This window comes from Rhodamnia argentea, chromosome 5 (genome assembly GCF_020921035.1).
Source record: "Rhodamnia argentea isolate NSW1041297 chromosome 5, ASM2092103v1, whole genome shotgun sequence".
Taxonomy (NCBI): Eukaryota; Viridiplantae; Streptophyta; class Magnoliopsida; order Myrtales; family Myrtaceae; genus Rhodamnia; species Rhodamnia argentea.
Window position 1 is genome coordinate 19,339,374 of NC_063154.1, and position 27,492 is coordinate 19,366,865.

The 27,492-nt window shown below is 42.3% G+C and overlaps 2 protein-coding genes and 1 pseudogene across 3 annotated transcripts; 2 read left to right on the forward strand and 1 right to left on the reverse strand.

Annotated features, from left to right (window-relative positions):
* The first annotated feature begins 1,135 nt into the window (after nt 1–1,135).
* Nucleotides 1,136–6,611, forward strand: LOC115737241 (probable receptor-like protein kinase At1g49730). The gene is made up of 9 exons (XM_030669277.2): nt 1,136–1,394; nt 1,717–2,268; nt 3,882–4,175; nt 4,257–4,518; nt 4,785–4,837; nt 5,115–5,182; nt 5,267–5,356; nt 5,555–5,639; nt 5,711–6,611. Exons 1-9 carry the CDS (start codon nt 1,313–1,315, stop codon nt 6,253–6,255), a joined length of 2,031 nt encoding a protein of 676 aa, XP_030525137.1. The 5' UTR covers nt 1,136–1,312; the 3' UTR covers nt 6,256–6,611.
* A 461-nt stretch (nt 6,612–7,072) lies between these two features.
* LOC115737254 lies at nt 7,073–9,825 on the forward strand (annotated as a pseudogene).
* Nucleotides 9,826–10,490: 665 nt separating this feature from the next.
* LOC115737163 (thioredoxin M3, chloroplastic-like) lies at nt 10,491–24,214 on the reverse strand. Of its 2 annotated transcripts, XM_030669165.2 has the most exons (3): nt 24,205–24,214; nt 12,496–12,832; nt 10,491–11,210 (listed from the first exon to the last, which is right to left on the reverse strand). In XM_030669165.2, exons 2-3 carry the CDS (start codon nt 12,728–12,730, stop codon nt 10,891–10,893), a joined length of 555 nt encoding a protein of 184 aa, XP_030525025.1. In that variant the 5' UTR covers nt 12,731–12,832; nt 24,205–24,214; the 3' UTR covers nt 10,491–10,890. The 2 variants fall into 2 exon arrangements, with proteins under 2 accessions (XP_030525025.1, XP_048135538.1); XM_048279581.1 differs by lacking the exon at nt 24,205–24,214 and having other exon boundaries at nt 12,496–12,861.
* Nucleotides 24,215–27,492: the final 3,278 nt, after the last annotated feature.

Genomic DNA, 27,492 nt, shown 5'->3' on the forward strand with positions numbered 1-27,492 from the left:
ATGGGCTTTGATTCTTCTATCCCCAAGAAGATATGTAGGTCGCTTAATGATAATTCATTAAGTTCAAGCCCATTCCTTCTTTTTTTTTTCCCATATTTTATTACAATGTACAATTTAATTGTATTTTATAATTTATAATTTATTATATTTATTTTATTATTTATTATTTTAAAAATTATTATTAAAAATGAATCGGAATGAACCGGCGGTTCCGAACCGGAACCGCCGGTTCCGAAGCGGAACCGGAACCGGCCCGGAACCGCCGGTTCCGGTTCGGAACCGGAACCGCCATTTTTCACGGCCGGTTCCGGTTCCACCTTTTCGTGGAACCGGAACCGCCGGTTCCTGAACCGGAACCGGCGGTTCCACCGAACCGGCCGCGCCTAGTCATATATCGCCAACGATGGTGGCAAAAGTTGCAAAGCAACAGTTAAGGATATTGAGTTGGTAACTGAAGTAACATTAGCAAATCAACAAGGATCTTGTTGAAAAGTGCCCAAAGGAACGCGATAAACAACTAAGTAAGGAAACGTCGTAGTTTTTTTAACACACCGATCATTCTGGCGATGCGTGCAATCAATGCTTTGAAAAATTGCATATCTCCTTGTTAAGCGAGTAAGCTTTGCAAATTGACACCTGACACTAATAAACCCTAGTTAACTATTATTATACGTTAGTTTCCGTTAAATTGAATTAATATCACAAAAAATCTCAAATTAGTACACACCCGCGATAAAGTAAAAATTCCAAACTAGTACATCCGTCATACGTTACATGTTATCTAGCTTAGCAATTTCAAATGTAAAACTTAACGTAAATTAACGGGTAAATTTATCACATGTGTATCAATTTGAGATAAAATTTATCACAAATATATCAGTTTCAAATTTTTCGTGATACTGGACCTAAAATTCATTGGACAAAGCATATTACAATTTAAATTTATGCGACTCATCTGACAAAGAAATAATTATATATATAGATAAATTACAAGTCTTGTGCTTTTATTTTTGGGTCAAATTGTACAAGTCTTGTTAGAGAGAGAGAGAGAGAGAGGGGTCACTCATTTCTACCTATTCACACGCAGTCAAAAGACGCACTCCGTAGTGTGGTGTGGACTCTCTCTCTGCTCTCCTCCACTCCACTGCAACTCCCACTCACTGTGCCCCGCAGAAGCATCGCAGGCCCCGCCTCACGCTCCTCTCCACCCGCCGTTCCCTCCACGCGCCTCTCTCCCGACCCCTCCTTCCCCCACCCTCTCCAAGCCCACCCCACACTTCGACCCTGCTCCGGCTTCCGGGCCGCCCCGACAATGATGGCGTCGCACCTCGCTGCTCCCCTCTTGCTCAGCTCTCTCGCCTTCCTCCTTTCGCGGCTCCCGGTGGCAGCGTCGGGTCAGTTCCACTTTGCTTGATGCATTGTCTCTCTTAGGTTTTGTTGCCTCCATTGCCAACGTCACTGTTCTACGCGAGTAAAATTCGTGGCTATTAAGGCCTTGTTTTGCCGTGTTTGCTTGTTTTGCTCGAGTTGATTTGGTGGGTTGCTCTCTTTTGCTCCGTTGTCATTTTGATCGCTTGTTCCTTGAAATGGGGCTCTTGTTTCGTTGATGTTCGTTGTGCAAATACCTGAAGTATGATGCAAGATGTTTGGATTGTGCGGTCGATTTCTTTTCCTGCTGAACTTGGGTACTGGCAATTGCTGTTGCTGCTTGTGCAGAGTGCCCTTTGGACTTAAGCAGATCGAACTTTACGTTGGTGGCTTCTTTGTGCTCTAACAAGGACGACAAGGCTAAATGTTGCCGCTACATAAATGCATGCGTGGCAGTTTCCATCGCTCGATACGCGAACAGGACGAGCAATTTAGGGGTCACCTCCGATTTAGCTGAGGTCTGCCTACATTCGATATCAGAAACCTTGGAGCTGTATGGGGTGTCTAGGAATGCGACGGCATTCTGTGGCTTCGGGACGAAGATCCCCGTCTCCTATGAGTGCGTGGGCCGGACAAATGTGATGCAAATGCTGCAGTCCCCGGGGTTTGGGGAAGTGGCCATGAATTGCAGAGTGCCACTTTCAGCAGAAACCGATTGCAGAAAGTGTGTAAATACTGGCATCGTGTACCTTCATCATGTTGTAGGAACGGATGACAATATTACTTTCAGCACTTGCCGAGATGCAACGTTCGCTGCCCTCGCAAGTCAAGTTGATGATATATCTTCGGTCAACATGGCCACTTGTTTCTTTGGCGTTGAAGGGCTAAGTACTCTACCTGGTATGTGCAGCCATGGGAAAACAGGATACGGCCATATAGCATCTAGAAGCATTTGCTCCTACTTGGTTTGCATGAATTATATGTGTTTGTTTCTGTTTACATTTATTCAATCATGCTGTGTTTAACTTTATACGTAATGCAAATTCCCTCCTTGTCTCCGTTTTATTAATTCGAAAGAACATTTATTAGAAGAGTACACCTGTTAATATTAGCATGACTGGACAAAGCATGTTAGTTTTGGGATGGGGATGTTGCATATATAATGGAATTGATTATCACTCAGTCTTTTCTTAAAGCCTTGCATGTTACACATTTTACAGAATATCCAAATGGTTAACAGGTGAGCAAGTCATTGTCCAGAAAAAGATATAGGAGTGCTATGGTAAAGTTGATCAATTGCTCTTATGAGGGTACTAAAACAAATTTTCCACTAGGTTACCAAGTAACGAGTTCCCTGTTTCCTTTTCATTTATAGCAGGGATCAAGTGAGAGTATAGATTATTATCCAGTTAATCCGACAGGCCACTAGAAAGATCCTTAAGTTCAACTTGGTGGGAATCTGGGTTTAGTTTTCGCTACTTACCAAAAAGGTTGTGTCAACCAGATGTGATTGGCCTGGACAATAATCTAAGGCCCGTCATGCTGGCCCAATTAGTTTCTTGTCACTGTCATCGGCACAGGCAAGTCGCTCTGTTCTTTGGCCCGGGCACCCTGATCATTTTGTAAAGAACATATGAGGATTTTGTAACTCATGTGCAGACTTTGGCAAGTGATTTAAGGCCCAAAACTTGGCCCAGCCCTCCCAAGGATCAAATCTAGTTCACATGACTTCTATTTATCTCTGTCATTTTTTAAGCTTGTTAAGTTGCGACTGTTTGAATTTCTTTTCCTTTAGTAGTCACTCTTCATGTGCTTAGTCAGGATTGAGCTAGTTTAGTTGGGTTAAAGTTCAAGCTCCAAGAAATTCAAACATGATGGAGGCATTATGATGAAAGAGAGGATGTGTTTGTGTATTCATAATTGCCTTTGCTTTGGACTTAAATGAAAACAAAAAGAGAGGGTCATTCCAGTAAAGATCGTGGTAGCTTTAAATACCTGCTCTACTCAAATGCCAATACTTTTGCCTTCTTTATCTTATTTTATAAATATAGTCTACCACAGATGTGCTATAACTGTTATAGGATTGCCTGATGCTATCTTTCTTGACCATTCAAAACATGGAGGGAGTGCTACTCCATTCAAGTATGTTACTAGGATGTCTAAGCACTCTCAATGATTGTTATGGAAAAAGCATTCTTCCTCTCTTCTTGTTTTTCTTTTAATAGAAAGATGGTTAATTTCTCCTGTAGACACTGCTTCTATAGATTGGGATATTTCGACAAAGTTGCAGATTGATTAGCTTTTGCCCTTATGAATGTGTCTCTGTCCTTTTTGGCTCTTTTTCATCTCGTGAGCTCTAATGTGTTGGAGCATGTTTGAGACTTAATGTTTGAGTGAAACATTGCCTTTGATCTTTAATGCACTGGTTGAAGAAATTTTTCCATGAATATTTTGCATCAGATCCTGTACTCGAGCTTTAAACTCACTGGTATATTTTGTGTGTGTGATGCTAGTTTCCAATTCATCCCAACCGTCAGACTCTCCTAAAGCTTCTCCAAGTCCTTTGGTTGCTGCTAGCCCGGGTCAACTGATACTCGGTGTGCCTTTGAATGAGACCCACCACCCCTACCACCTGACACTAGTTCCAGGTGTTGGCATTGGTGTTACAGTAGTGGCTGTTTTGATGCTGGTTGTGTTGGTATTTCTGATTCGTAGGAAAAGCAGAGAGCTAGAGGACTCTGAGGCTATGGATATGACGTCTTCAAAGGTCTTCCCTCCTCCTCATTCTATGAAAAAGTTTCAGGATGGTACTCCTCTCTCTCTCTCTCTCTGCATATACACAAAAATTGCCCTCTATATTTTGCTTCTGATAAATTTTGGGCTTGCAGGTCAGTCATTGATGTTTCGGAAATTCAGTTATAAGGAGACCAAGAAGGCGACAGATAATTTTTACTCCGTCGTTGGACAAGGGGGATTTGGAACTGTTTACAAAGCGCAATTTAGTGATGGTTTAGTGGTCGCAGTAAAGCGGATGAACAAAGTCTCAGAACAAGGGGAGGACGATTTCTGCAGGGAAATAGAGCTTCTTGCTAGGCTTCATCATCGTCATCTAGTTGCTCTTAGAGGATTTTGTATTGAGAAGCGTGAAAGGTGAGAAGGAAATCAGTTTTATCCACACCAAAGACTGTACTTTCCCCTTCCCACCACCACCACACACCCACACACACACCCCAAAAACCACATATACACAGCACCACATGTTCATTCATGCCTCACAAGCAGATGACTCAATTACCGTGGGTCGTCTTCTGCTTGCATGCACACGTGGACACATCTACACAATGAGTAGGTGAGTGGTTCTGCATTCATGTGACTGATTTGAACCGGAGTAATTAATTGATTTCAGCTCTCTGCAGGTTTCTTATGTATGAATACATGGCAAATGGAAGCTTGAAAGATCATCTTCACGGTACACATATTTTTCTCTCACTGATCTTATGGATCTCTCTCTCTCTCTGAGAGCATAGGCACAATGAGACGCGCTCATGTACTCATAAGTGCAAACTTGTTATGCGAAATCGTTGAACCAATCACTTTAACATTTCTTACCGTGTATTGAATATTTAGGTGATGCTCCCATTGAAGTTGCTCTTACACTGCTGTATGAGCATATTCATAAAACCACTAGGCTTTTTGGTTTTAGGCTTCCTTAGTCATCTCGCTGTTGACTTATCCATCTTGTGCAGCACCTAACAAAAATCCTCTGAGTTGGCAGACGAGGATTCAAATAGCTATTGATGTGGCTAATGCTTTGGTAATTTTGAAGTTCCTTGGTCATTTAGAGTGATTTAACTGTTTCTTATCAATATCTTGATCGAGTTGTACATTATTAATGCAGGAGTATCTCCATTTCTATTGTGATCCTCCCTTGTGTCACAGAGACATTAAGTCAAGCAACATTTTAGTCGATGAGAATTTTGTTGCCAAGGTAGGATAGTTCTGCGAAAGTGACTCTTTAATTAAATCTTAGCTCCCAATATACATTAAACCGAGTTCACAAGTAAAATCAGACATCCTTGATGCAGTCTTTGCAAGATGCTAAGTGGCAGGAAGCCAGAGACTTCCTTGACATCTCAAATTGACTGCTTCTGGTGACTTTCTCATTTCTTCTCGTCTTTGAGTCTAGGTTGCTGATTTTGGTCTCGCACATGCTTCAAAAGATGGCTCAATTTGCTTTGAACCAGTAAATACTGATGTACGAGGAACTCCAGGTCAAAAAAGCTGCCCTTTGGTTAATTATCTGCATCGTTTTAACCAATATCTGAGCCGTATTTTTTCCCAGGTTACATGGATCCTGAGTATGTAATCACTCAGGAGCTCACGGAGAAGAGCGATGTCTACAGCTATGGCGTGCTGCTGTTAGAGATGGTAACAGCAAGACGGGCTGTACAAGATGGCAAGAATTTAGTGGAATGGTCTCAAACATATCTGACATCAGCTTTGAGAATACCTGAGCTTGTGGACCCCAGAATTAAGGATGCCTTCGATTTCGACCAGCTTCAAACTGTAGTGAGTATTATACAATGGTGCACTCAGCCGGAAGGACGGGCTAGGCCTTCAGTTAAACAGATTCTTAGGCTTCTATACGAGACTTCAGATCCTGTCCATAGCGGGATTTTGCAAGCCGATGAAGACGGAGAGTTTGGGGGATGTGCAGGTCGGGGAAGAGCGAGTAAAGGGAAATTGCATAAGAATGATGCCGTTTTTTACAGCAGCGATGTCAGATGTCTAGCCTCTTCTTCTAGTACATCTAGGTCACATGGTAGTAGAAGCTTTTTGCTTGAAACCGGGTCCCCACAATCTCCTCCTAATATGCTTTCACTGTGAGGCCTACTTTTTCTCTAAGTATTTAGAGACTTAGAAAGCAAAGTACAGAGCTATCTAAGCCAGCAAAGGGAAGGGCTTTTCTCTTTTTCCTTTTATATCTTCCCTTGAGAGTTTCCATATATGCTTTCAATTTTTGATGTGTGTAGCCTTAAAGAGGATATCCACCCCTTGAGGTTTGTCAGCTAGCCTCAGCGAGCGAGCGGGTAAAGTTGAACAAATTGTAAGGTTAGTATCACGAGTCTGCCGGACATTTTGTTAAAGGGAGCTTACAAAGAGTTGCATGTGCTTTTATGATATCATGAAATTCCAAAAAGCGGTCTACAGATCTTTCTCAATAAGAAGCGGTATCGTTAGTGTATCTACTCCTTTTACTGGCTGTATTAGGAACATGCCTTCATCTATGAGGAGTCCAATGCCCATTTGGCAACATGTCCTTAAAAATTGTTACTTTTTGCTTTTCGGATATCTGCGCCGGAGACTTTCAAACTCTAAATTCTTTTTGACAGCCTTTTCTGTTGTCGATGTAAATGTTCTTTGATGTTCTGCTGTTAGAACTGAGTCTTATTCCGCTCTGATACTAGTCCTCGGCGAAATGATACCATCTAGTAGATACGAACTATTGCCCTCTCTTGAACGTGGTCGCTGGCTTCACCAGCGAAATAGATTGTTAAGTTTGCAGGGATAATAACAAGGTAAAAGGTTGAGAACTGTCTAAAAAAATGGCATACTCCTTTTTTCTTCTTTTCATTAAGTTTGATTCTGAACTTTTACCGTTTGAATGTCTCCACCTCTGGGGATTCTTTTGATGGCCGGTGGGCAATTCCAGGTCCTCTTTCTTATCGCCCTTCTTGGCTGATGGAATCTAAGATGGTATTCAATGGATCAATAAACAATATTTCACTTGATTCCCAACTGATACGTCGCAGTCCGTATTGTAATCTTCAGCATATGGACTTGTCTTGCTTGCTGGCTAAAGTGCGTCATTAAATTTGGTTTCATCGACTTGCTCACCCCGTCACCTCGACATATTCTTGCGCAACGTATCGTTATTAATAGGAAGAGTTGTTTCAACTTTGTGCCTCCTGCATAAATCTATAGCTGATCCCTCCTTATAGTTGTGAGACTACATTGTCCATTTTCAGAGACCTATACGAAATGACGACAGGATATGACACGCTCTGTAAGTTCTTCCTTCTCGTCTTGACCGTAATGTCCGCTTGTGCAGTAGACTCCAGAATAGCCTACATAATCCACATAGATGAATCGGCATTGCCCGCTTCGTTCTCGCGTCGCCATGACGGTACACATCCCTCCTGTCATCCCTATCATCCCTATTATCATTCCCTGATGAAATTCACCCAACCCATCTCTACACATACAACCATGTTTTGAATGGATTCAGTGCAGTGCTGTCACAGTCCCAATTAGACAAGCTGGAACAGGTTCCTGGTCATATTGCCTCGTATCCGGACACATTTGGAAAGGCTCACACAACGTATACTCCTAGATTTCTTGGCCTGAACAAACAGTCAGGGCTTTGGCCAAGAGCCAAATTCAGCGACGGTGTGATTGTTGGCGTCCTAGACAGCGGGATATGGCCGGAGAGCGAGAGCTTCAAGGACGAAGGCATGTCCCCTGTGCCAGAGAGATGGCAAGGCTCTTGCGAGTCCGGCGTGGAGTTCAACTCATCGGACTGCAACTGGAAGCTCATCAGAGCTTGGTCGTTCAACAAAGGCATGAAGTAGTGCGGCTTGAACATATCGACCACCAATGACTATGATTCCCCTAGAGATTACTGGGGCCACGGGACCCACGCGTCATCCACGGTGGCCGGGAGCCCCGTGATAGACGCTAGCTACTTCAGCTATGCCAAGGGCACAGCAACGGGAATGGCACCCTCTGCTAGGCTCGCGATGTACAAGGTGCTGTTTCTGAACGACACATTTGATTCGGCTGCCACGGACACCCTACCCTAGCTAGCATGGAACAAACCATAGCCGACGGTGTCGATATATTGTCTCTATCACTAGCATTCTTCGATACACCGTTCGACAAGGATCTGATCGCCGTGGGAGCTTTCGGAGCAATGGAGAGAGGAATTTTCGTCGCTTGTTCAGCAGGTAACACCGGCCCTCAGGGGTACACGATGCGCAATGGAGCTCCATGGCTAACGACTGTTGGCGCCGGAACCATTTCAAGGGATTTTGCGGCTAACATAGCCCTTGGCAATGGAACCGTAACGGTTCGAGGAAAATCCATCTTCCCGGAGAATCTGCTGATCTCAAGAGTTCCTCTATACTTTGGCCGTGGCAACAGAAGCAAGGAAATCTGCGACTATTTATCTCTTGACCCGAAGGATGTTGCCGCGAAGATAGTTTTCTGCGACTACGATAGCGAAGACGACGGAGTCAATACTGACGAAATCACCCGAGCTGGAGCTGTAGGTGCCATCTTTAGTACCAAATCTGGGGTTTTCCTTAAACCTAAGGACTTCACTATTCCGTTCGTGGCCGTCGTTCCCGAAGACGGGAACAAAATTAAGGACTACTTGCTGAAGTCGGAGAATCCGAAGGTTAGCATCGAGTTCTTGACAACCGTTTTCGGGGACCAAACCAGCTCCTTAAGTTGTTTGGTTTTCGGCTCGAGGACCTGGCCGTCAAGCCCCGTGGATATTGAAGCCAGATATATTAGCTCCTGGCGTCGATGTTTTGGTGGCCTGGGCGCCAAACCAAGGAATAGCACAGATAGGCCAAAGCTACTTGCTTAGCGACTACGCGCTTTCGTCAGGAACTTCCATGTCAGCTCCTCATGTGGCCAGAGTAGCCGCTCTGCTAAAATCAGCCCATCCAGATTGGAGCCCGGCCGCCATCCGATCAGCCATGATGACCACGGCTTGCACTCTCGATAACACCGGTGAAACCATCCTCGACATGACCACCAGAGTGGCAGGAACGCCTCTTGATTTTGGAGCCGGACATACAGACCCGGAAAAGGCTTTAGATCCTGGTCTTATCTACGACATTGAAACCGAGGATTCCATCAACTTCCTCTGCGTAATGAACTATTCCGCCATGCAGATTAAGATCATAAGCGGGAGATTGAACTTCTCTTGCGCATCCGCGACTCTTGACATCAACTACCCTTCATTCACAGTCATTGTGAACGATACTACGAGCCTCACTTTCAAGAGAGTTCTAACCAACGTGGCCGACGGACCTTCAAGTTACCAAGCCAAAATGACAACTCCATCGAGCATGAAGGCCACAGCGAATCCGTCGGAGTTATGGTTCGCGAGTAAGTACGACAAAGCTGAGTTCAACATGACAGTAGAGATCTCTCTGGAAGAGTCGATTCTGCAGAGTGATTACATAGTTAACTATGGGTACATTAGCTGGGAAGCGATCAATGGAACTCACATTGTGAGAAGTCCCATTGTCTCAGCTTACGCTCCCTAGTGAAGACAAGTTTTTTCAGCACATTCTGGTCTTCTTCTGTTTGTTAAACCTACAGCTCTCAATAAAACTCGGCGTTTCTATTTCCTTATCTGATTTGTTGTGCAATACCCCTTGCGGCTAGCTCGAGTTCCTTCGCAAATTAATTGCAGTTGAGTAGAGTTGAATCAAGCCGAGCTCGAATATCTCGATTTTCTAGTTGAGCCAAGCTCAAGCATCTAGTACTCAATTGACCTCGAGTTGAGTTTCAAAAATTAAGTATGGGTAGCTCCGGCTTGGTACTGTATCGGCTTAATTACATGCCTAGCTTATCCTATATGGCTTTCAAAATTAACTGGATATGAAGGGGAAAACCAGCCATACAAAAGCTGTGTTAGGAAACTCAGGAATGATGGTGCTGAGATTATGATCTAATACAGGAAAAAGTTGAAGGCAATATGCACACCGCAATGTATATCTGGACAGTGTCGACCTTGTTCCAGAGCAGGAGTCACCTAGTCTTAATAGTAAGAATGATATACATGGAATAACATAAGGGGACATTTAGATGCTATGCGAACCACAAGAAAGCAATGTAAAGGTCAAAATTGCATTTGGACTTGCGCGAAAGGGACTTGAAGATTAATAAGATAGGTAGGAAACTTAGACCGAATCTTTCCCAAAAGAGCATGCAGTTGTTGAAACAGAACTTGATCCTAGCAAATCTTGCCGTAGATGGGAGGGATGACTACATGAAGGAGATGCAATTGACAAACATATAGATCTATAGTTGACTTATAAATCCCATGTAGTGTCTCTCTTCTTAACATCGAATCTATCAAGAAAGAAGCAAACGGTGCGGTTTTTGCGTGCCTGCAACTTGACCATTTCATTAATCCCAGCAACAAAATGAATCTGACAAGAGAGAACCATTTATCTACGTGACATTGAAGACACACAGAAGCCAGACTACTACTGTTCATAGAAGAGAGTTCTAACCTTTCCCCCAAGCCAGGAAAGCCTGAGATGAAGAAGTACTGTCCCCAAAACTAGGAGGTTGAGATTTGTGGTGGTTACAACATCTAAAGGATGTACAGTCTAAATCATCATGCACTTGATGCTTCAAGGCGAGCAGAACTTTATCACACTGCAAAGGATGACGGTCAAATATATCATCCTCCAACTAATTTTCTCCATAATGGTCTTAGAAGTCTATTACCCTCTGTATTGCAGCAACATAGAAATCCTTTGGCATGGTACCAACAACAGATTCACGCTTCTGTCCGTTCTTAAAAATCAAGACCACCGGAACAGCCTTGATATCATAGTCCTCAGCAATATCAAGGTCATTATCGGCGTTCAGTAAAAAACATCTAATCTTCCCAGCATACTCTTCTGCAATCTCATCTATGATCCGGTGGACCATCCTGCATGGTCCGCACCAACTAGCATAGAACTCAACCAGTACAGGACCTTCACTGTTTACGATCAACTCATGCCACGAATCTTTCGTAACAACTTCAGCTGCACAATTACAGCGTGGAATGATCAGAATGAGCTATTCGATTCAAGCATTAGAGCTTGACTATGGTATTACCCAACTTACGTGATCAACAGGAAATGATATGAGATGTTAATGTCAATGGTATCAGATGCAAAAGCAGATTTTACAAATTAATGCACAGAAATACAGGACGCTTGGCAGCAGATAATGATGCTGTTATGGTGCTATGGCCATGTGGAAATATGCCTAGTTGGTTATAAAATGTGAATTAATCTCGTCAGCCCCATCAACTTGGGTTTAAGAGACGGGCAACTTCAGCATCTACCATACTGTCAAAAGCTTTAGAAATGATATGCTCATTTAGTCCCCCCCAGCAATTGGCATTTCCTGATGTTCTAAAGGAATACACAGCGCTCGGTCTAGATAATATACCTTCTGGAACTGCCATAGCTAACTTTGCTCGGAAAACAAGAGAAAACTTAAACGAATGCTAACCTGAAACACAGGTGGATTGATAGATAAAGAAACACCAATACCCTCGTAAGAAAATTATAACATTGTCCGACGATCGCAATCAGATAACGTGGGTAATCCGATAGATAAATATTCAGGGGCTTTGCTTTATTTATTTATTTATATATTTATTTATTTTTTGCAGAAAAAGACGATAAGCATCTCAGAGTCCATCTATCACATGACTAGACCCTACAGTACTATTTTCCCATTACATGTGACCAGCACAAGAACCTACCATTCAGAGGTCATTCTTTCCAAGTTTACCACGGGACTACATCTTCTCTGTTTGTATTAGTCAAGATAGAGTTACTATTCATTACGCAAATTGATAAAGGGTTGCCTGTGATTGGAGAAGAAAGATAAATCAAGCTTTTTCATTGTAAAATTCAGCCTAATAGAGTTAAATTTAACATGTATATGCTGTGTCATTTATCAATTGGGTGCCTTCCCGGTTCCTAATCAGCTAGCCCAATGTACTCAAGAATAAGGAGCGGAATCCATCCCTGCGCCTGAAATAGCTAAATGAGAACGCTCTTGATGAAAACAACCACATAATAAGCGGCACCAAACAAATCAAACAGGCAAGATTTTCTTCAAAGCATTTCTGAATTCAACTGAAGTTCACAATGCAATCTAGTCAGAAAATGCAGGGAGCGATTCAAGACGAAGAACCAACAAGAATCAAGGCAGAGGGAAGGAGAGCGACTCGACAACAGTTCACGGAACGAAAATTGCAGCGAAAACGACGCGAAAGCAAAAAAAAATGCGGGACTCGAAGAGAGCGCTCACCCTTGAGTTGGCGCGCGGAGGAGAGGACGGGGGAGCGAGAAGGGGGAGCACGGGAGGCCCTGAGCCCCAATTGGGAGGGCGAGGTGAGAGGGAAGGAGACGCCGGGAGGGATGGAGTTCGGCGAGCGGCGCGGCGGGGGGATCGCGGGCCGGGGTAAGCTTCCGAGGCAGGAGCGAGGAGAGCACAAGGAAGCGGCGGAGGAAGAGGAAGAGGGCATCACGGAGGCGGTCACCATCTCCGATCGAGCAGCATCAGGTAGAGAGAGAGAGAGGGAGGGGAAATGGCGCACGTTTTTATCGATTCGTATCAGAAAGTCCTGTAGAGAGAGAGAGAGAGAGTCTGTTGTTTTGTTCTGGTGAGAAGTGAGGCAGGTGATGACTGATAAGACCCCACGCGGGCCATTCTTATTACCGGTTGGGGAGCGGGGGCCCACACCGTTACAGAACCAAATTTAAAAAAAGAAAAAAAGGAAAGCTATATGGTGTCTTGATTTTGTCCGATAAGAACATGAAATGGCCAAATCAAGGACTTTCGATCGGCTGATGAGCATGTAACTATTTCAGCCGTTGGAGAAGGGGTATTTCAGCTTAAATAATTAAGATTTTTTCATTTTTAATTTTTTTACTTTTCTTTTAATTTCCCTTTTTTATTTTTTTTTAACTCTTTCCTCTCCTGGCCATCACTAGGCCTCGTCGATGGCGGGCGTCTTAGCCGAAGGCCGCCCTCACCGGCATCAAGCCTCGCCTAAGTCCGGCGAACTCCATTGGCTATTGAGGAGGCATGACTATGGTTGGCGGAGGGAAGAGAGAAAAAGAAAAAAGAAAAGAAAAAGAAATAAAACAATACGAGAAAAAGTTGAAATAACGTCCACTTTATGTCCTTATTTGAAATGATTTTGTCAATTCAAAGTCTTATTTGAAATAAAGTCTACTTCATGCTTTTATTTGAGAAAATGAGGGCATTTCGGGCATTTATTTGAAATTTTCCCTATAAATGCATCATGAGTTGTTGATTTTTATTTAGTTTACTTCTTTTTTTGGGGAGAGGGGGGGGGCAAGAGACTTTTTTTTCCTTCAAACCTTGTACAGGTGTTTTTTTTTTTTTCAATTAGTAGAAGGGTTGAGAGAGGCGAAGCTCGACTACCACCTTGGAGTGCAGTCGTTAAGCTTCATACTTGTTATTGTGTTTGAGCTGTGGCCGCTTGATCGACTCAATGTACGAACCCACCATCGCAACTCCATCCATGTGATATGATGGATGTTAAGAAATCTCTGCGTATGAGTCAGCAGAAAACGCGCTCACTTCTCGAGTTTGTGACCTCATGGAAAGACGACGTGACCCATTTACCAAGCTCGGTACAAGTGTACATGTTGGTAGGTAGGGTGTTTGCCCAATCTGGGACCTTAGCCCATGCATACCAATTTCAAGTTTGCAATTTAGAACCTACCTTGTAAGCTCTTGGAACTACCCTGTGACTTAGAACCCATCGATTCCATCCTGAGTACTCTATACTATCCAGTGTTCTTTTTTTTTTTTTAAAAAAGTTGCAATTATAATTAACACGTTGAACAATCAACACGAAATATAAGATGGATTAAGGGATGAAATACATATACATGTCTAATAGCAATACAATTCTAAGACGAATGCAGCACTCAAAAGTTAAAAAAACAAAGAAATAAATCGATGTTCACACATCATCAAGTCTGAAACACTGTTTAGTGAAAGCATAGACTTAAGTATATGATCGTAGACATGGTATGTTGGAAATATTTATATGCACGTATGTATCCGGGAAAATACGTAGCATCGTTTGTCATCACCAGAAAATTATTTTACAGAGAACGGGATAACAATATTTAAATCCAATCAAGCCATTGTACAATCTTTACAAATAAAGATGCTGAGTTACAATTCAAATATAGACTTACTCGATTGTAATAAAATTCTAGTTTCTAGGCAATCGGTCGGTAACCATGAATCAACAATCGACAACTTGTCTTTGAAGTGATAACTTCACCAAAGGTTAGTAACTTATGCCTTTGAACCAGTAACAACAATGATAATAGGCAACTTCAACACAAGAGGCGAGTTACGGCTAAATCTCCTTGAGGCGATTAGTTCCCGCCAATGGTGCTGAGCAGCTTCACGAACTATGCCTCCCAAGATACAACATCTCGGACCTGTTTGTATTAGCATCATATGAATATCACTTTGTCAAACACTTCTCAAAACCAACACACTTGGAGAACGACTATTAGAGAACTAGAGGAGTATTTTGAGGAGTTCTTTGAATTCTACTACTGAACTAAGGAGACACGTCTATTTATAGATTGGAAAAATGGCCGCAGAAAATCAAAAGGACATGAACTCAAGAGTCATGTTGGTTATGCTCACATAAGTTGAGCCATTAACCCATGTCGGTTATTTTTATTAAAGCCTGAAACTGCAGCGGAACGAAGAGTCGTGTGATTTGAAGGGACACATCACTAATGTCGAGCTATTAAACACCTACAATTACAACAATCCCCGACACAATGGCTCAACATAACTTTGACTCGAAGAATTTCAAGTGCGCCTATGGAAATACACTGCATCAAGATAAGTAGCTTTCGTTTTGAACCTTCTTTAGCAAAAGCCTATCTCACATACTTAACCGGTCAATGGACTTAGCCTTGAACTCCCAGTTATTAGTATAAGCTCGGACAATAGACCTTACACAGAGTATCTCCAAATCATGGTTCTCGGTTGCATTCATTCTTTCGGCCCTAAATCTCTCAAGATTCATGCGTGGTTTAGAAAATCTAGCCTTTAAAGATTTTCATTTAGTTGGCCAACTCCACGCATATAGGTGCATTCCTATTAAAGGTACCCTACCATACCTTGCTAGGACGTTCAAATCCAAGTTATATGAATCATTAAATGCATAGTGTACCTTTAAAAAGCTGTAGGAAGCATTGTTGCATCATAGAAATGGGAGACAGTGCTCACACTAGAGTTTTCGAAATTTGTATTGTCCTGTTGAACCTAGTCCATGAGATCTCCAATTACATAGGTTAGGTTTCCACCTTGAAAGCTCTTTATTGGATTAATGCTTTTAACCCCATTCCCCTTGATGCCCAATTAACTTGTTCTCTTGACAAGCCTTTTATCGGAAGATCTGCAATGTTTTCCTTTGACTTCACAAAGTCTAAAGAAATTATTCCGTTCAAGATCAACTGTCTTATGGTATTATGTCTATGAATATATCTAGACTTACCGTTACATATCAAATTTTTTGCCATTGGAATCGCCGCTTCATTGTCACTGTGAATGCATACTGCACGCATATGTTTTGGCCACAATAGAATATCCTCTAAAAATTGTCGAAGCCCCTCCACTTCTTCAGCATCTTTATCCAAAGCAACAAACTTTGATTCCATTGTGGAGAACGCTATTAGAGTTTTCTTTGAGGATTTTCACGATATTGCGGCACTCGCTATTGTGAACACATATCCACTAGTGATTTTGATTCATCAGAATCCGAAATTTAGTTGGTGTCACTATAGCCTTCCAACACAACTAGATATTTACTATATTGTATAATATAGTCTTTTGTACTTTTCGGATACACTAATTCTTTCAACAAAGTATTGCAATGCTCGTGACCGGGGTTACTTGTATATCTACTTATTTTTTTTACCGAGTAAGCAATATCCGGTCTAGTGCAATTTATGATGTACATGATGATGCTGATTTCTTGAGAGTATCACGGCTGTTTGTTATTATTTCTAGTATTCTTTCTTAAAATTAGGTGTGGTAGAAAATGATTATTCACATCTTTAATGCCTAATCCTTTAAACCTCTCAATTACCTTTTCAACATAATGAGATTGTGTTAAACCTAGACCATCATAATTCCTTAGAATTTTGATGCCGAGTATAATATCCGCAACACCTAAGTCTTTCATCTCGAAGTTCTTCTTGAGAACATTCTTAGTGATTTTGATAACCTCAGTGTTATCTCCAAGAATAAGTAAGTCATCGATATATAGACAAATAAGTACACACCCAAAGGACAAAGATTTAGTGTACACACACTTGTCACACTTATTGATTCTATATCCATTTTGGATTATCACACAGTCAAACTTCTCATGCCATTTTTTAGGATCTTGTTTAAGTCTATGCAATGATTTGACAAGTTTACACATTTCATATTCTTGCCCTTTGACCTTGAAACATTTAGGTTGTTCCATATAAATTTTCTCGTCAACATCACCATTTAAGAATGCGGTTTTCACATCCATCTCGATGTACCGCAAATTGTATAGCGAAGCTATAGCAATCAACATTCTAATCGAAGTTATTCTTGAGACAGGTGTATAAGTATCAAAGTAGTCTAGACTCTCTTTTTGTGTAAACCATTGGCAACAAGTCATGTTTTGTACTTATCAATGGAACCATTAGCATTATGCTTCTTCTTGAATATCCATTTGCATCCAATAGGTTTATTTCTAGATGAAGGGTCAACAAATTCCCAAGTATGGTTAGTTAAGATAGAATCAATTTCAGTATCAACAGCTTCTTACTAGAAAAGAGCTTCTGAAGATGACATTGCCTCTTTGAATGTTTGAGGCTCACCTACTAACATATACTTCAGAAAGTCGAGTCCGAAAGATTTTGCAATCCCCGACCTCTTGCTTCTTCGAAGTTTGGCGTTCTCGGTCTCAACTTCATCATTTTCAAATTCTGAATTTCTAAATCTCCTCAAAGAATGTAGCATCCCTTAATTGTAGGCTAGTATTGGCATGGATTTCTGTATTTTCAGATTTGTGAACCAAAAATCTATATGCACTACAAAGCATAACCGATAAATACGCAATGTGACGCCCTGGAAATTCGACTTCCGTTTAGTAGTAGAATTCAGTTGAAGGAATGACTATGAATTTCAGTTTGTTGCTTAGAATTGAATTTCTAAGGATTAAGTGACGGAAATTGGAAATTTCCCGACTCGTCAATCGAATTAGTTTAGGTTTCGATCGGTTGGTTGTTGCACTTCGTAACTAGAAATTCTCGTACCGAGCCTCGTTCCGACTAAATCAACTCGAGTTTGGATTAAATTACCCTCCATCGAATTTTCGGACGCTCGAATTACCCTTAGATGTAAAATTACTAAAATACCCCCGACCAAAGTTGGAAATTACGAAAATACCCCTAGTGTTTTATGAACAACAGGACAAGACCATTAATGTTGTAGACCCCATTTTATCACTTCAGCCCCCCTTAGTCAAAATTTTCGGATCTCTCTCTCTCTCTCTCTCTCTCTCTCGTACACAATCAACCCCCCTAAATCAACTTTCTCCCTCTCTTCTTCTCCTTCTTTCTTCATTTTTTTCGCAAGTATCACCCTTTACCGAGCCACCACCGTACACTACGACCACCACATAACTCCATCGTCACCGTCGGGCCACCGCCACACCCCCGAAGAAGTTGGAAAGTCGGCCAGAAGAAGCTCGAGTAGCTAGCCCTGTTTCCGCCAGGTCTGCTACTGCTGCTTCTCCAGTTCTATTCAGCTATCCTCAGCCTAGCTTCGCCTTCCTCCAACCACCTTTAGCCATCCCCGGACGCCACCAAGCCCCTACAGCTTGTTTAGCCACCGTCGGACAGCCTAACAAAACCCTAGGACCGCCGGACTCCTCTGCTGCCCTATTTCGCCGGTTCTGTTACCAGCCGTCATCCGCCACCATGTCGCCTTGCTCCGCCCATCTCCGACTACCACATACTCCGTAACACTCCCGTAGACATTCGCTACCAGCCCCACAAAGCTTTGACACCGCTAGAGCCCCGCAACAGCCCTGGCCGCCTTGCTCTGCCTTTGTCCCCTACTTTGCTCCGCTTGTTGCAGCTCCCGTTAGCTGTCGTCGGCGCCCGCTCCGGCCACCACAAGCCACCACCGACCACCTCCAACCACTTTAAGGTCCTCTCAAGCTTCCTGCCACTTGCCACTCCCTTGTCGTCCATCGAAAAGGCCGTCATAGCCGCGAACAGCCGGTCCCGCCGCCCGCCCTGTTTTGTGGGCTAGGTCGGTTCTATTGGGCCTAATTTTGTGGGCTCGTGAGTTGGGTGAGGCCCAATCTGTTTTGGACGTAAAGTTAGGCCTTGTCTTAATCCCGTAAACTCATTAGGCCGGAAGTTTAGTCGTTGTCCGAGGTTTTAAACTCGCGATCCGACCGAGCCCAACGTTCACGCCCGAAGGCTTCGAGGACCGCCGTTGCATTCGCTTTGGCCATTTAACTATGAATTAACCCCTAATCCCTGGTTAAGTCGCTCATTACGTGCGGAATTAGTGCGATTGGATTATATAGATGTTTAGGTAGATCGGTTAGGGTTAGTCTAGGTTAAAAACTTAGTTTAAGCTAAATGACCCTAATTGAAGAGGTTAGTTGATTGCGATTGCTTGAGACTCGATTACACGAGTTCAAGACACTTCTATAGGAATGAAGCTGGTCCTCAAAGTGCTTATGTTTACTATAGGATTGGCTATTCATGTTATTTACTTGATTGCCTCGATTATGCAATTATGTGATTTGATTGATTGAGGATTGATTGAATGATCGTTTGGGGATTATTGGCCCTATATATTCTTGCCATGTCTAGTGATTGCTAGTATGCATTTACATGGTCTCGAATGACGTATGAGACATGTTTTAGCATGAAAATGGCTGAGGGCCTAGTCTTTGGGCACGAACGTGTGAACATCCGACTAAATTCAAAGATAAGGGTCCATTGATTGTTGGATGAGTTGATTGATCATATAATGGAACGATGATGCGTGGCCCGGCGAATTCGTATCATGTCTATGGCATGAATCACACGACTCGTCAATTGCCCTACCTTCTATGTTGTGTCATGGATCGTCGGATGCCGATTGCAACTTGTGCCGGGCCGATGCTCCTTAGGGAATGCCTACTTGAGATATTGGGTTATCACTTGTAGTTGTCTTCATCGAGAGGAAATGGGACGATGCCTAGCTTGCCGGATGACGGCCACATCATTGTGTTGTGTGGATCGTATTAATAAATTCCAACATTGTGTTGCATGGATCATCGTATCAATCATGCGATTCATCCTTAATAAATGGATTTCGTGTGGTGTCTAAGTTCTGATTGGTACTATCATGTCCTATGATTATTTGATTGCCTTAATGGTCGATTTGAAGTAATGCGACTACATACCACGTTCACGTTACCTTATCTATGGCACCCCGGCGAGTAAGTTATCTGTGATCGATATGTATATGTTTTGTGATATGCGATTGATCGATAGGGCATTCCGAATGAATCAACGCCTTAGCCGAGCTTAGGCGTTGACTCACCGAGATTATATCTCATCCCTTTGTGGTTCCCCCTTTTCAAGATCAAGGTAAAGATGTCAAATCAACCATGTTCGGTTAGGTTTGGGATCCTGTCTCACACCGAAATTCAGGTTAACCATCACCCGATACTTGGCACAAATAAGATTTGGGAAGAATGCATGACGACCATCTACGTGGAGGAGGGAATGGAGGATTTGGTACATCATCCCTTCAAAGCGTGGGTTTTTCGTGACGGCGATCGCGTTTTTGGCTCATGCTAGGATCACTTTGGTTTCATAGGTAACCCCGATGGCGAGATAGTGGATCTTGACTCTAAGCTCGACCCGGCCGACGATGACATAGTTGAAGTTTCTTCTGACCGTGATCCCTCAATCCGACTATCGGAGTTCGCAGTTTTGGAGCCATATCTTTTGGAATAGATGAGAACTTAACCTTGCCCGACCTTTAGTCCATTTTGGATGGTCGTAGAGAGCCGCCCCGAAGTATGGGGTTGTACATGACAGTAGCTACGTGGGTTTAATTATTATATGCTTTTAGTATTGTATTGACGGACATACTTTGTTTCTGATTGTCACGATTGATCATATGTTACTATCCCTGTTATTTTATTCGATTGGGAGTTTATACGTTTCCACATGTGTGTTATAATATCGTGGGTCGATAGCGTACTTGAAACGTTATCCGTTATGACCTTAAGCGATTTGGTAGGGATGCCGCGTACTCGAAAGTCGAGGCGTGACACGCAATTCACCATTTTAGGTCCCAATCCAGTTTGTTTAGAAGAAAGAATTATTACCTTGGCTAGGCACCCCACACTTTCAAAAGCTTATAAGATAATAACATTCCATTTCGTACTCATATGGAGTCCTACCTAGTTTCTTATAGGGTACTTTATTAAGAATGTAGTTTGTAGTTAGAATTCCACCCCCCCACAAGTTTTAAAGTAAACCGGAACTTAAAGTGTTGCGTTAGCTATCTCTTTTTAGAGTTTTGTTTTTTCGTTCAGCAACTCCATTTTGCTGTGGAGTATAAGGTGCATTTGTTTGGAGAATTATCCCCAAATAAGCACACAAATCATTTAAATTGGAAGAACTATATTATCCTCCTCTGTGAGACCTTAATACTTTGATTCGTTTATTAAATTGGTTCTCAACATCATTTTTATACTAGATAAACATGCTCATAGTCTCAGCTAGTTAATAGATAAAGATAGCAAAATCGATTATAGTCATCCACAAAAGTGATGAAGTACACCTCTACTTTCTATAAACTTTAAATAACATAGATCACTATTGATTATTTATAGAGGTTCACCCGTTCTTTCAACGGAATTGAAAGATTTCTTAGCAAATTTGGCATTAACACTAGCCTTACGCTTATAACGGGCATCTAACTTAAACCTTGGAATCAGCCCCGTGTTTACTATCTTCTTCATTGTACCATAGTTTACATGTCCCGATCTATCATGCCATATATAAGGAGATACAACAATGCGAACTGAATATTGCTTTTTATTAGTAGTCTTTGGGTACAAGAATTAAATCAATGACATCTACTTTAGCCTAGAACATATAATTATTCAAGTACATTTTCCCTACATACATCCCCCTTTAGATAGTACAAACTTATCGAATTCAAATACAATTTTGAAATCCTTCTTGATAAGTATGATGCTGGATTTTTCGGGTCTCCGGTACATGCAGCACATTTAACAGGGCAATCTCCTCGCTAGAGGTGAACTTCAGGATTACCATTATGTAACGTCCCAATCCGCCACTTGCTTATTAACTACGTGCTCTACTTTAATCTCTTATTATTACATAGTATAATAGCGCATGCCGAAGACTATAAACCAAAATCAATCAATGGTCATACAAGTCACAAGTGCATGGAAAGAAAACTCGGCATGCATACTTATATAAGGATATGGCCTCGTACGTTTCTCTACTTATACCCGAAGGTCAACACATACTATCACAAGTAGTAAGATAATTCAACAAATTGGTTAGACACTTCATATTTATATCTTAACTAAGTTATGTACATCATCCCTTAGTTACACCGATTACACTGGGAGGATTACGAAAGGGGGGTCATCTAGTCCCGAGTACTAACGCCTTCAATAAGCTCCATCACCATATTTACAATCCCCGGCCTACCTCGGACATAAAAATTTTACCTACATCCACCATGGAATCCCCGCTAGTATTTGTACCGCTAGCTTGATCACTCGTCTCAAATTGATGGGAAGGCGCAAAAGGCCTATCCACCCAGTTATGCCCCGTCGATACATGGACTTGAACCGGAAAATGGTTACGCCCACGTATGATCCTTCGTCCACATAAACTTTAGTACGGACGATCTTATAATGGGTACGTAGCGGATCGTGAGGACTTATTTCAATGTATTCCTCTATAGATTGAGTCATCCATAGGGGCTCGCCATAAAAATGCTACCGTACGAGTGTTGGCGGATCTTACATACTACCGATCCGGAAAGGATTTTTACAATAGGGGTGAGTTTATAACTCAACAAGTAATGAGTCTAAATAAGCTTGGGCCATCTTATTCATCGATTATCTGCACATAATACACTAAACAAATCAAATATTTGATTATCAAGATCACGCAGCAAGTATTGAGTGCTTGCTTGGTCTATCCCTTTCCATTCACTCCAATAGTTCCGATCACCGTTCAATTTCTTCTCCGTTCATTGATGGTTAAGCAATCTACCATTTCAATCCATGACCTCAAGAGCGAAGAATATTCGTTAGAATCAACATACTCCCACATTTTGTAGACCATAGAAATCAAAGGGCCCATCGGCAATACTCATAATTGGGAATCACAGTATGTACTCAACCATTCGACAATCGGACAGGCTAGTAGCAAAAGTAGAAGCACTACTTACCTTAGATTGTCATTTGAAGGAAACTCAAGTAGAACGACGAACGAATGAGATCGGTTCACATTGATTTCTCGCATGAACACTGCTATGGATTGACACCGCACCTCCAGAGTTTGTCCAACATCCTTGGACACCAAGAGAGAGATTGAGAAGACATGGGCATTGGTGCACGGGCGAGAGCGAGCGAGTGCTCACAAATGAGGGTGTCGCCAAGAAGAAGAAGAAGAAGAAATTGAAGAGGAAGAAGAAGGTGTGGAGAAGATGATGGAGGTGATGTGGTGAGAGCAGAACAAGTGAGAGGAAGATGGCGGGTTGTCTCACAAAATGAAGAATGAAGCGAGAGAAGGCCGTTCGATTTTGCACGTAACCAAAAATGAAGAAGAAGTGAGAAGAATTATAAGGAGAATGGGGGCCATGCCGATGGCGTTGTTGGCTTAGCCAATTGCCACTTGGCTATGATGTAGTGCCATGTGGCGCGATGAGAAGAAGTGGCTGTAGGTGAGTTAGCAATGAGTCATCGCCGAGGTGTCGATGCGAGCTGAGGTGTCGGCTTCAAATAAAGAGGTGGGTTTACGACGACGTGTCACGGAGAGGAGAGGCTATTCTTGGATGAGTCAACGCTGATGTGTCATCATAAGAGGAGGTTAGGTGGCATTGGTGACACGTGGGTGCCACGTGTCCCTCGGTTGCTACGTGTATGCTACGTGGCACAAAGCATGCCACTTGTCACCTAAGCTGTCTCGTGTTGGTTCGATGTCAATCAAGTACCAATTTCGCTCATATTTGGTTCTACGAGTCCGAGTCTAAGTACAATGTATTTTCGTTGTTCCGTTGTCATTTTCCTTTATCAATGGCCAACATCCGCAATCAAACTTTCATTGTGACGGTTCTTTAACTTTGCCTATGAGAGTAAGTCGACTGAAATTTTGGGTCGTCACACTTTCCTCTCCCGATAATTTTTGTTCATGTAGAGTTAGCCATATAAAACATCTCCTCTTCCTCAGCCTTCTCCTAAGATAAGAATATATGTTTGTCCACACAAATGTGATTTATGGCACCTCCGTCCAACCACCAATCTGTATTGTTTGACACCAAGAATACCTCGGACACCACCATAGTAGTCTCTCGTTATCTTCCTGCTCTATCATATTTAGCTACTTGGCTGCATTGCTGCCTTTTACCTTTGTTTGTGTGTGATGCCCCATGGCATCACCGTACTAATTGCGTGGCTCTGTTAATCTTTCATTACATAAATTATAGGGTGCAAGAGGAAAGCGATACCAACACAATAACTAATAGGCCATACAATTAAAAAAAAAACAATCGATAAACACGTTGTCTAAGAGGGTATGGTCTTATAAAGTTCACTACTCATACTTGTCATGTACAAGTAGACACCAAAAAAAAAAAAAAAACTAGTCTGACTTAAAATATGTGAAAACAAATGAGAGAGAGAAAGAGATGCATTTAATAAGTGATGATGGTTATGTCACATTATCACCCACTCACTACCATTTCTGTACTTCCCTGTCTACCGTCTCTCATGTCACTTCTCTCCTTTTCTTTCTCCTTCCCATAGATGCAATGCGCCGGAGAGGATGTGATTTCTTGTTTTTTTTTTTTTGGTAAGGAGGATGTGATTTCTTTTTGCCCCTAAAAAGCCGAAATTTTCCCAGAATACCATGGGACACGGGAGTCCCACAGTATCCTTTCCATTGACCACGTATCGAAAATTCAGACACGCGTTGACCACGTGTCCAACCGTGTCCGACGTGTGTCGAACACCGACATGTATCCGACATGCAAAAAGGCCTTTGGAGGAGTGTCTGTGCTACATAGACCATTGTACTACCATAACTACGAGTATCACTCATTTCACGCTACCACGGCTTGCCAAAAAGATATCTGCCATGTCACCAATCAAAAACTTGCTTGTACACCCCACCTCCAACATCTAACTCGTCTACTCCACACCACTATCGTCACTGTCATCATCGGCCTGCAAGAAAGGAAGAGGTCCCACTAGACTACCATTGTGGGTTGGAACATATACGGCTACAAAACGGTAAGGCACGGGACCCGATGCTAAACCTACATCTACCCATAAAACGTATAATGACTTCCCAAACAGTACATTCGGAAAATCTGGATCCACGTAGTCCTTCCATGTACTAGAAAAGTCTATTGGCACTCCGTAACGCGCCATAGTCAATCGATCAACAATTACCCATATAGCATTCTTACCACTAGGTGTCCTCGGTAAACCAACAATGAAATCCATGGTGATTTGCTCCCATTTCCATTTAGGTATCTCGAGTGGCTGTAGTTGACCACCTGGTTTCTGATGTTCAATCTTTACTCGCTGGCAAACAAAACACTGGTCGACAAATTTGACAATATCTTTCTTCATATTGACCCACCAGTAATTTTCTCTCAAATCTCTATACATCTTAGTGCTTCCTGGATGAATCGAGTATTTAGTAGTGTGAGCCTCCCGCAATATCTCTTTTTTTAATCCCGCATCATCGGGAACACATAGCCGACCACGGAATCTCAATGATCCATCAACATGAATACTAAGATCTGGTTGTCCCCCGCCTTCTACGCCTTCTCCGATTTTCCCCAACCGAGGATCATCATTCTGTTTAGCCTTGATTATATCAATCAACGTTGACTGCACTTGAAGATTAGCCAACCGAGCACCAAGTTGATGCACCAACACCTCCAATTCTAGTTTCCTCATATCCTCGAGAATAGGCTGTTGAGAAGTGAGCAATACCGCCATGTTCCCCGAAGGTTTACGACTCAAAGCATCAGCTACTACATTAGCCTTACCCGGATGGTAATTGATGGACAGGTCATAGTCTTTCAAAAGCTCTAACCACCTCCTCTGCCTCATATTCAACTCTTTCTGAGTAAAGATATACTTCAAGCTTTTGTGATCTGTAAAAACTTCGCATTTTTCACCATATAAATAGTGATGCCATATTTTCAAGGCAAACACAAACGTTGCTAACTCCAAATCATGAGTGGGATGGTTCTTCTCATGTGCTTTTAACTGTCTAGAGGCATAAGCGATAACTTTACCATCTTGCATAAGAACGCAACCTAAACCTTCTTTAGACGCATCACAATAGATGGTGAAGCCACCAATTCCCGAAGGCAAGGTCAATATAGGAGCTGTCACTAACCGCCTCTTCAATTCTTGGAAACTACTCTCACACCGATCCGACCATACGAACTTGACGCCCTTCCGAGTTAGGCGAGTAAGTGGACTAGCCATTTTGGAAAACCCCTCCACAAATCATCTGTAATAACTAGCTAACCCAAGAAAAATTCTCACTTCGATAACATTTGTAGGACGACTCCATTGAACAACCGCTTCAACTTTCTTTGGATCGACGGAGATACCTTCCTTCGAGATCACATGGCCTAAGAACTCTATATGATCAAGCCAAAAGTCGCATTTACTGAATTTAGCATATAACTTTTTCTCACGCAAGGTCCGCAGAACAATCCTCAAGTGTTGCTCGTGTTCCTCCAAATTCTTCGAATACACTAGAATATCATTAATAAATACTACAATAAATCTGTTAAGGTACCGCCTAAACACCATGTTCATCAAATCCATGAAAGCAACTGGTGCATTTGTCAATCCAAAAGGCATAACAAGAAACTCATAGTGGCCATACCTTGTTCTAAAAGCGGTTTTAGGCACATCATCCGCTTTTATTTTTAGCCGATGATACCCGGAATGAAGATCAATCTTAGAAAACACCCGAGCTCCCTGAAGCCGATCAAATAGATCATCAATCCGAGGCAAAGGATATTTATTCTTGACCGTTACCTTATTAAGTTCTCGGTAGTCTATGCAAAGCCGCATACTACCATCCTTCTTCTTCACAAATAGAACAGGAGCTCCCCAAGGTGAGGTACTAGGTCTAATGAAACCCTTATCCAAAAGCTCTTGTAGCTGCATCTTCAACTCTTTTAGTTCAGCGGGTGCCATCCGATAAGGAGCCTTAGAGATAGGTGTAGTACCAGGCAGCAATTCAATGCAAAATTCAATCTCTCTATCAAGAGGTAAACCGGTTAAATCATCGGGGAACACATCTGAAAATTCTCTAACAATCGGAACATCTTCTAGCTTCACAACTTCCTTACTAGTGTCTTTTACATATGCCAGATAGCCACAACAACCCTTCCTCAATAATTTCCTCGCTTGCAAGGTTGAAATCAACCTTGAAAAAGAACTATTACAACTTCCCGAAAAAAAGAATTTTGGCTGATTTGGAAGTCGAAAGACAACTCTCTTGGAGTAGCAATCAACGGTAGCATGATAAGTCGACAACCAGTCCATCCCAAGAATAACATCGAAATCTCTTATATTTAACACCACCGGATCCACAGGCATTTTAACATTATCAATTTGGAGCATACATCTCTTGAACACACGATCCGCAATCAAGAAATCTCCAGTAGGAGTATCAACACGCAATTCACAAACAAGAGGCTCGGGCAGCATATCAATTTTATTTGCAAATTCAGCCGAAATAAAAGAATGAGTAGCACCAGGATCAAATAATGCATAAGCATATCAAGAGGCAATAGAAATATTACCAGCAACTACTTTGTTAGATGCCGCAGCATCATCTTTAGTCATAGCAAAAACTTTCCCAATCGTCCTCTGCCTTTACCGATTATCCTGGGGCCTACCAATCGAGGGCGTATCCT

What these genes read in the sequence shown, in the direction of transcription:
- LOC115737241 (XM_030669277.2), top strand. Translation starts at nt 1,313, where the DNA reads ATGATGGCGTCGCACCTCGCTGCTCCCCTCTTGCTCAGCTCTCTCGCC. An exon ending in TATGAAAAAGTTTCAGGATG is followed by an intron (nt 4,176 to 4,256) that starts GTACTCCTCTCT and finishes TTGGGCTTGCAG; the next exon opens with GTCAGTCATTGATGTTTCGG. An exon ending in TTGATGTGGCTAATGCTTTG is followed by an intron (nt 5,183 to 5,266) that starts GTAATTTTGAAG and finishes TTATTAATGCAG; the next exon opens with GAGTATCTCCATTTCTATTG.
- LOC115737163 (XM_030669165.2), bottom strand. Translation starts at nt 12,730, where the DNA reads ATGGTGACCGCCTCCGTGATGCCCTCTTCCTCTTCCTCCGCCGCTTCC. An exon ending in CTCCGCGCGCCAACTCAAGG is followed by an intron (nt 11,211 to 12,495) that starts GTGAGCGCTCTC and finishes GTAATTGTGCAG; the next exon opens with CTGAAGTTGTTACGAAAGAT.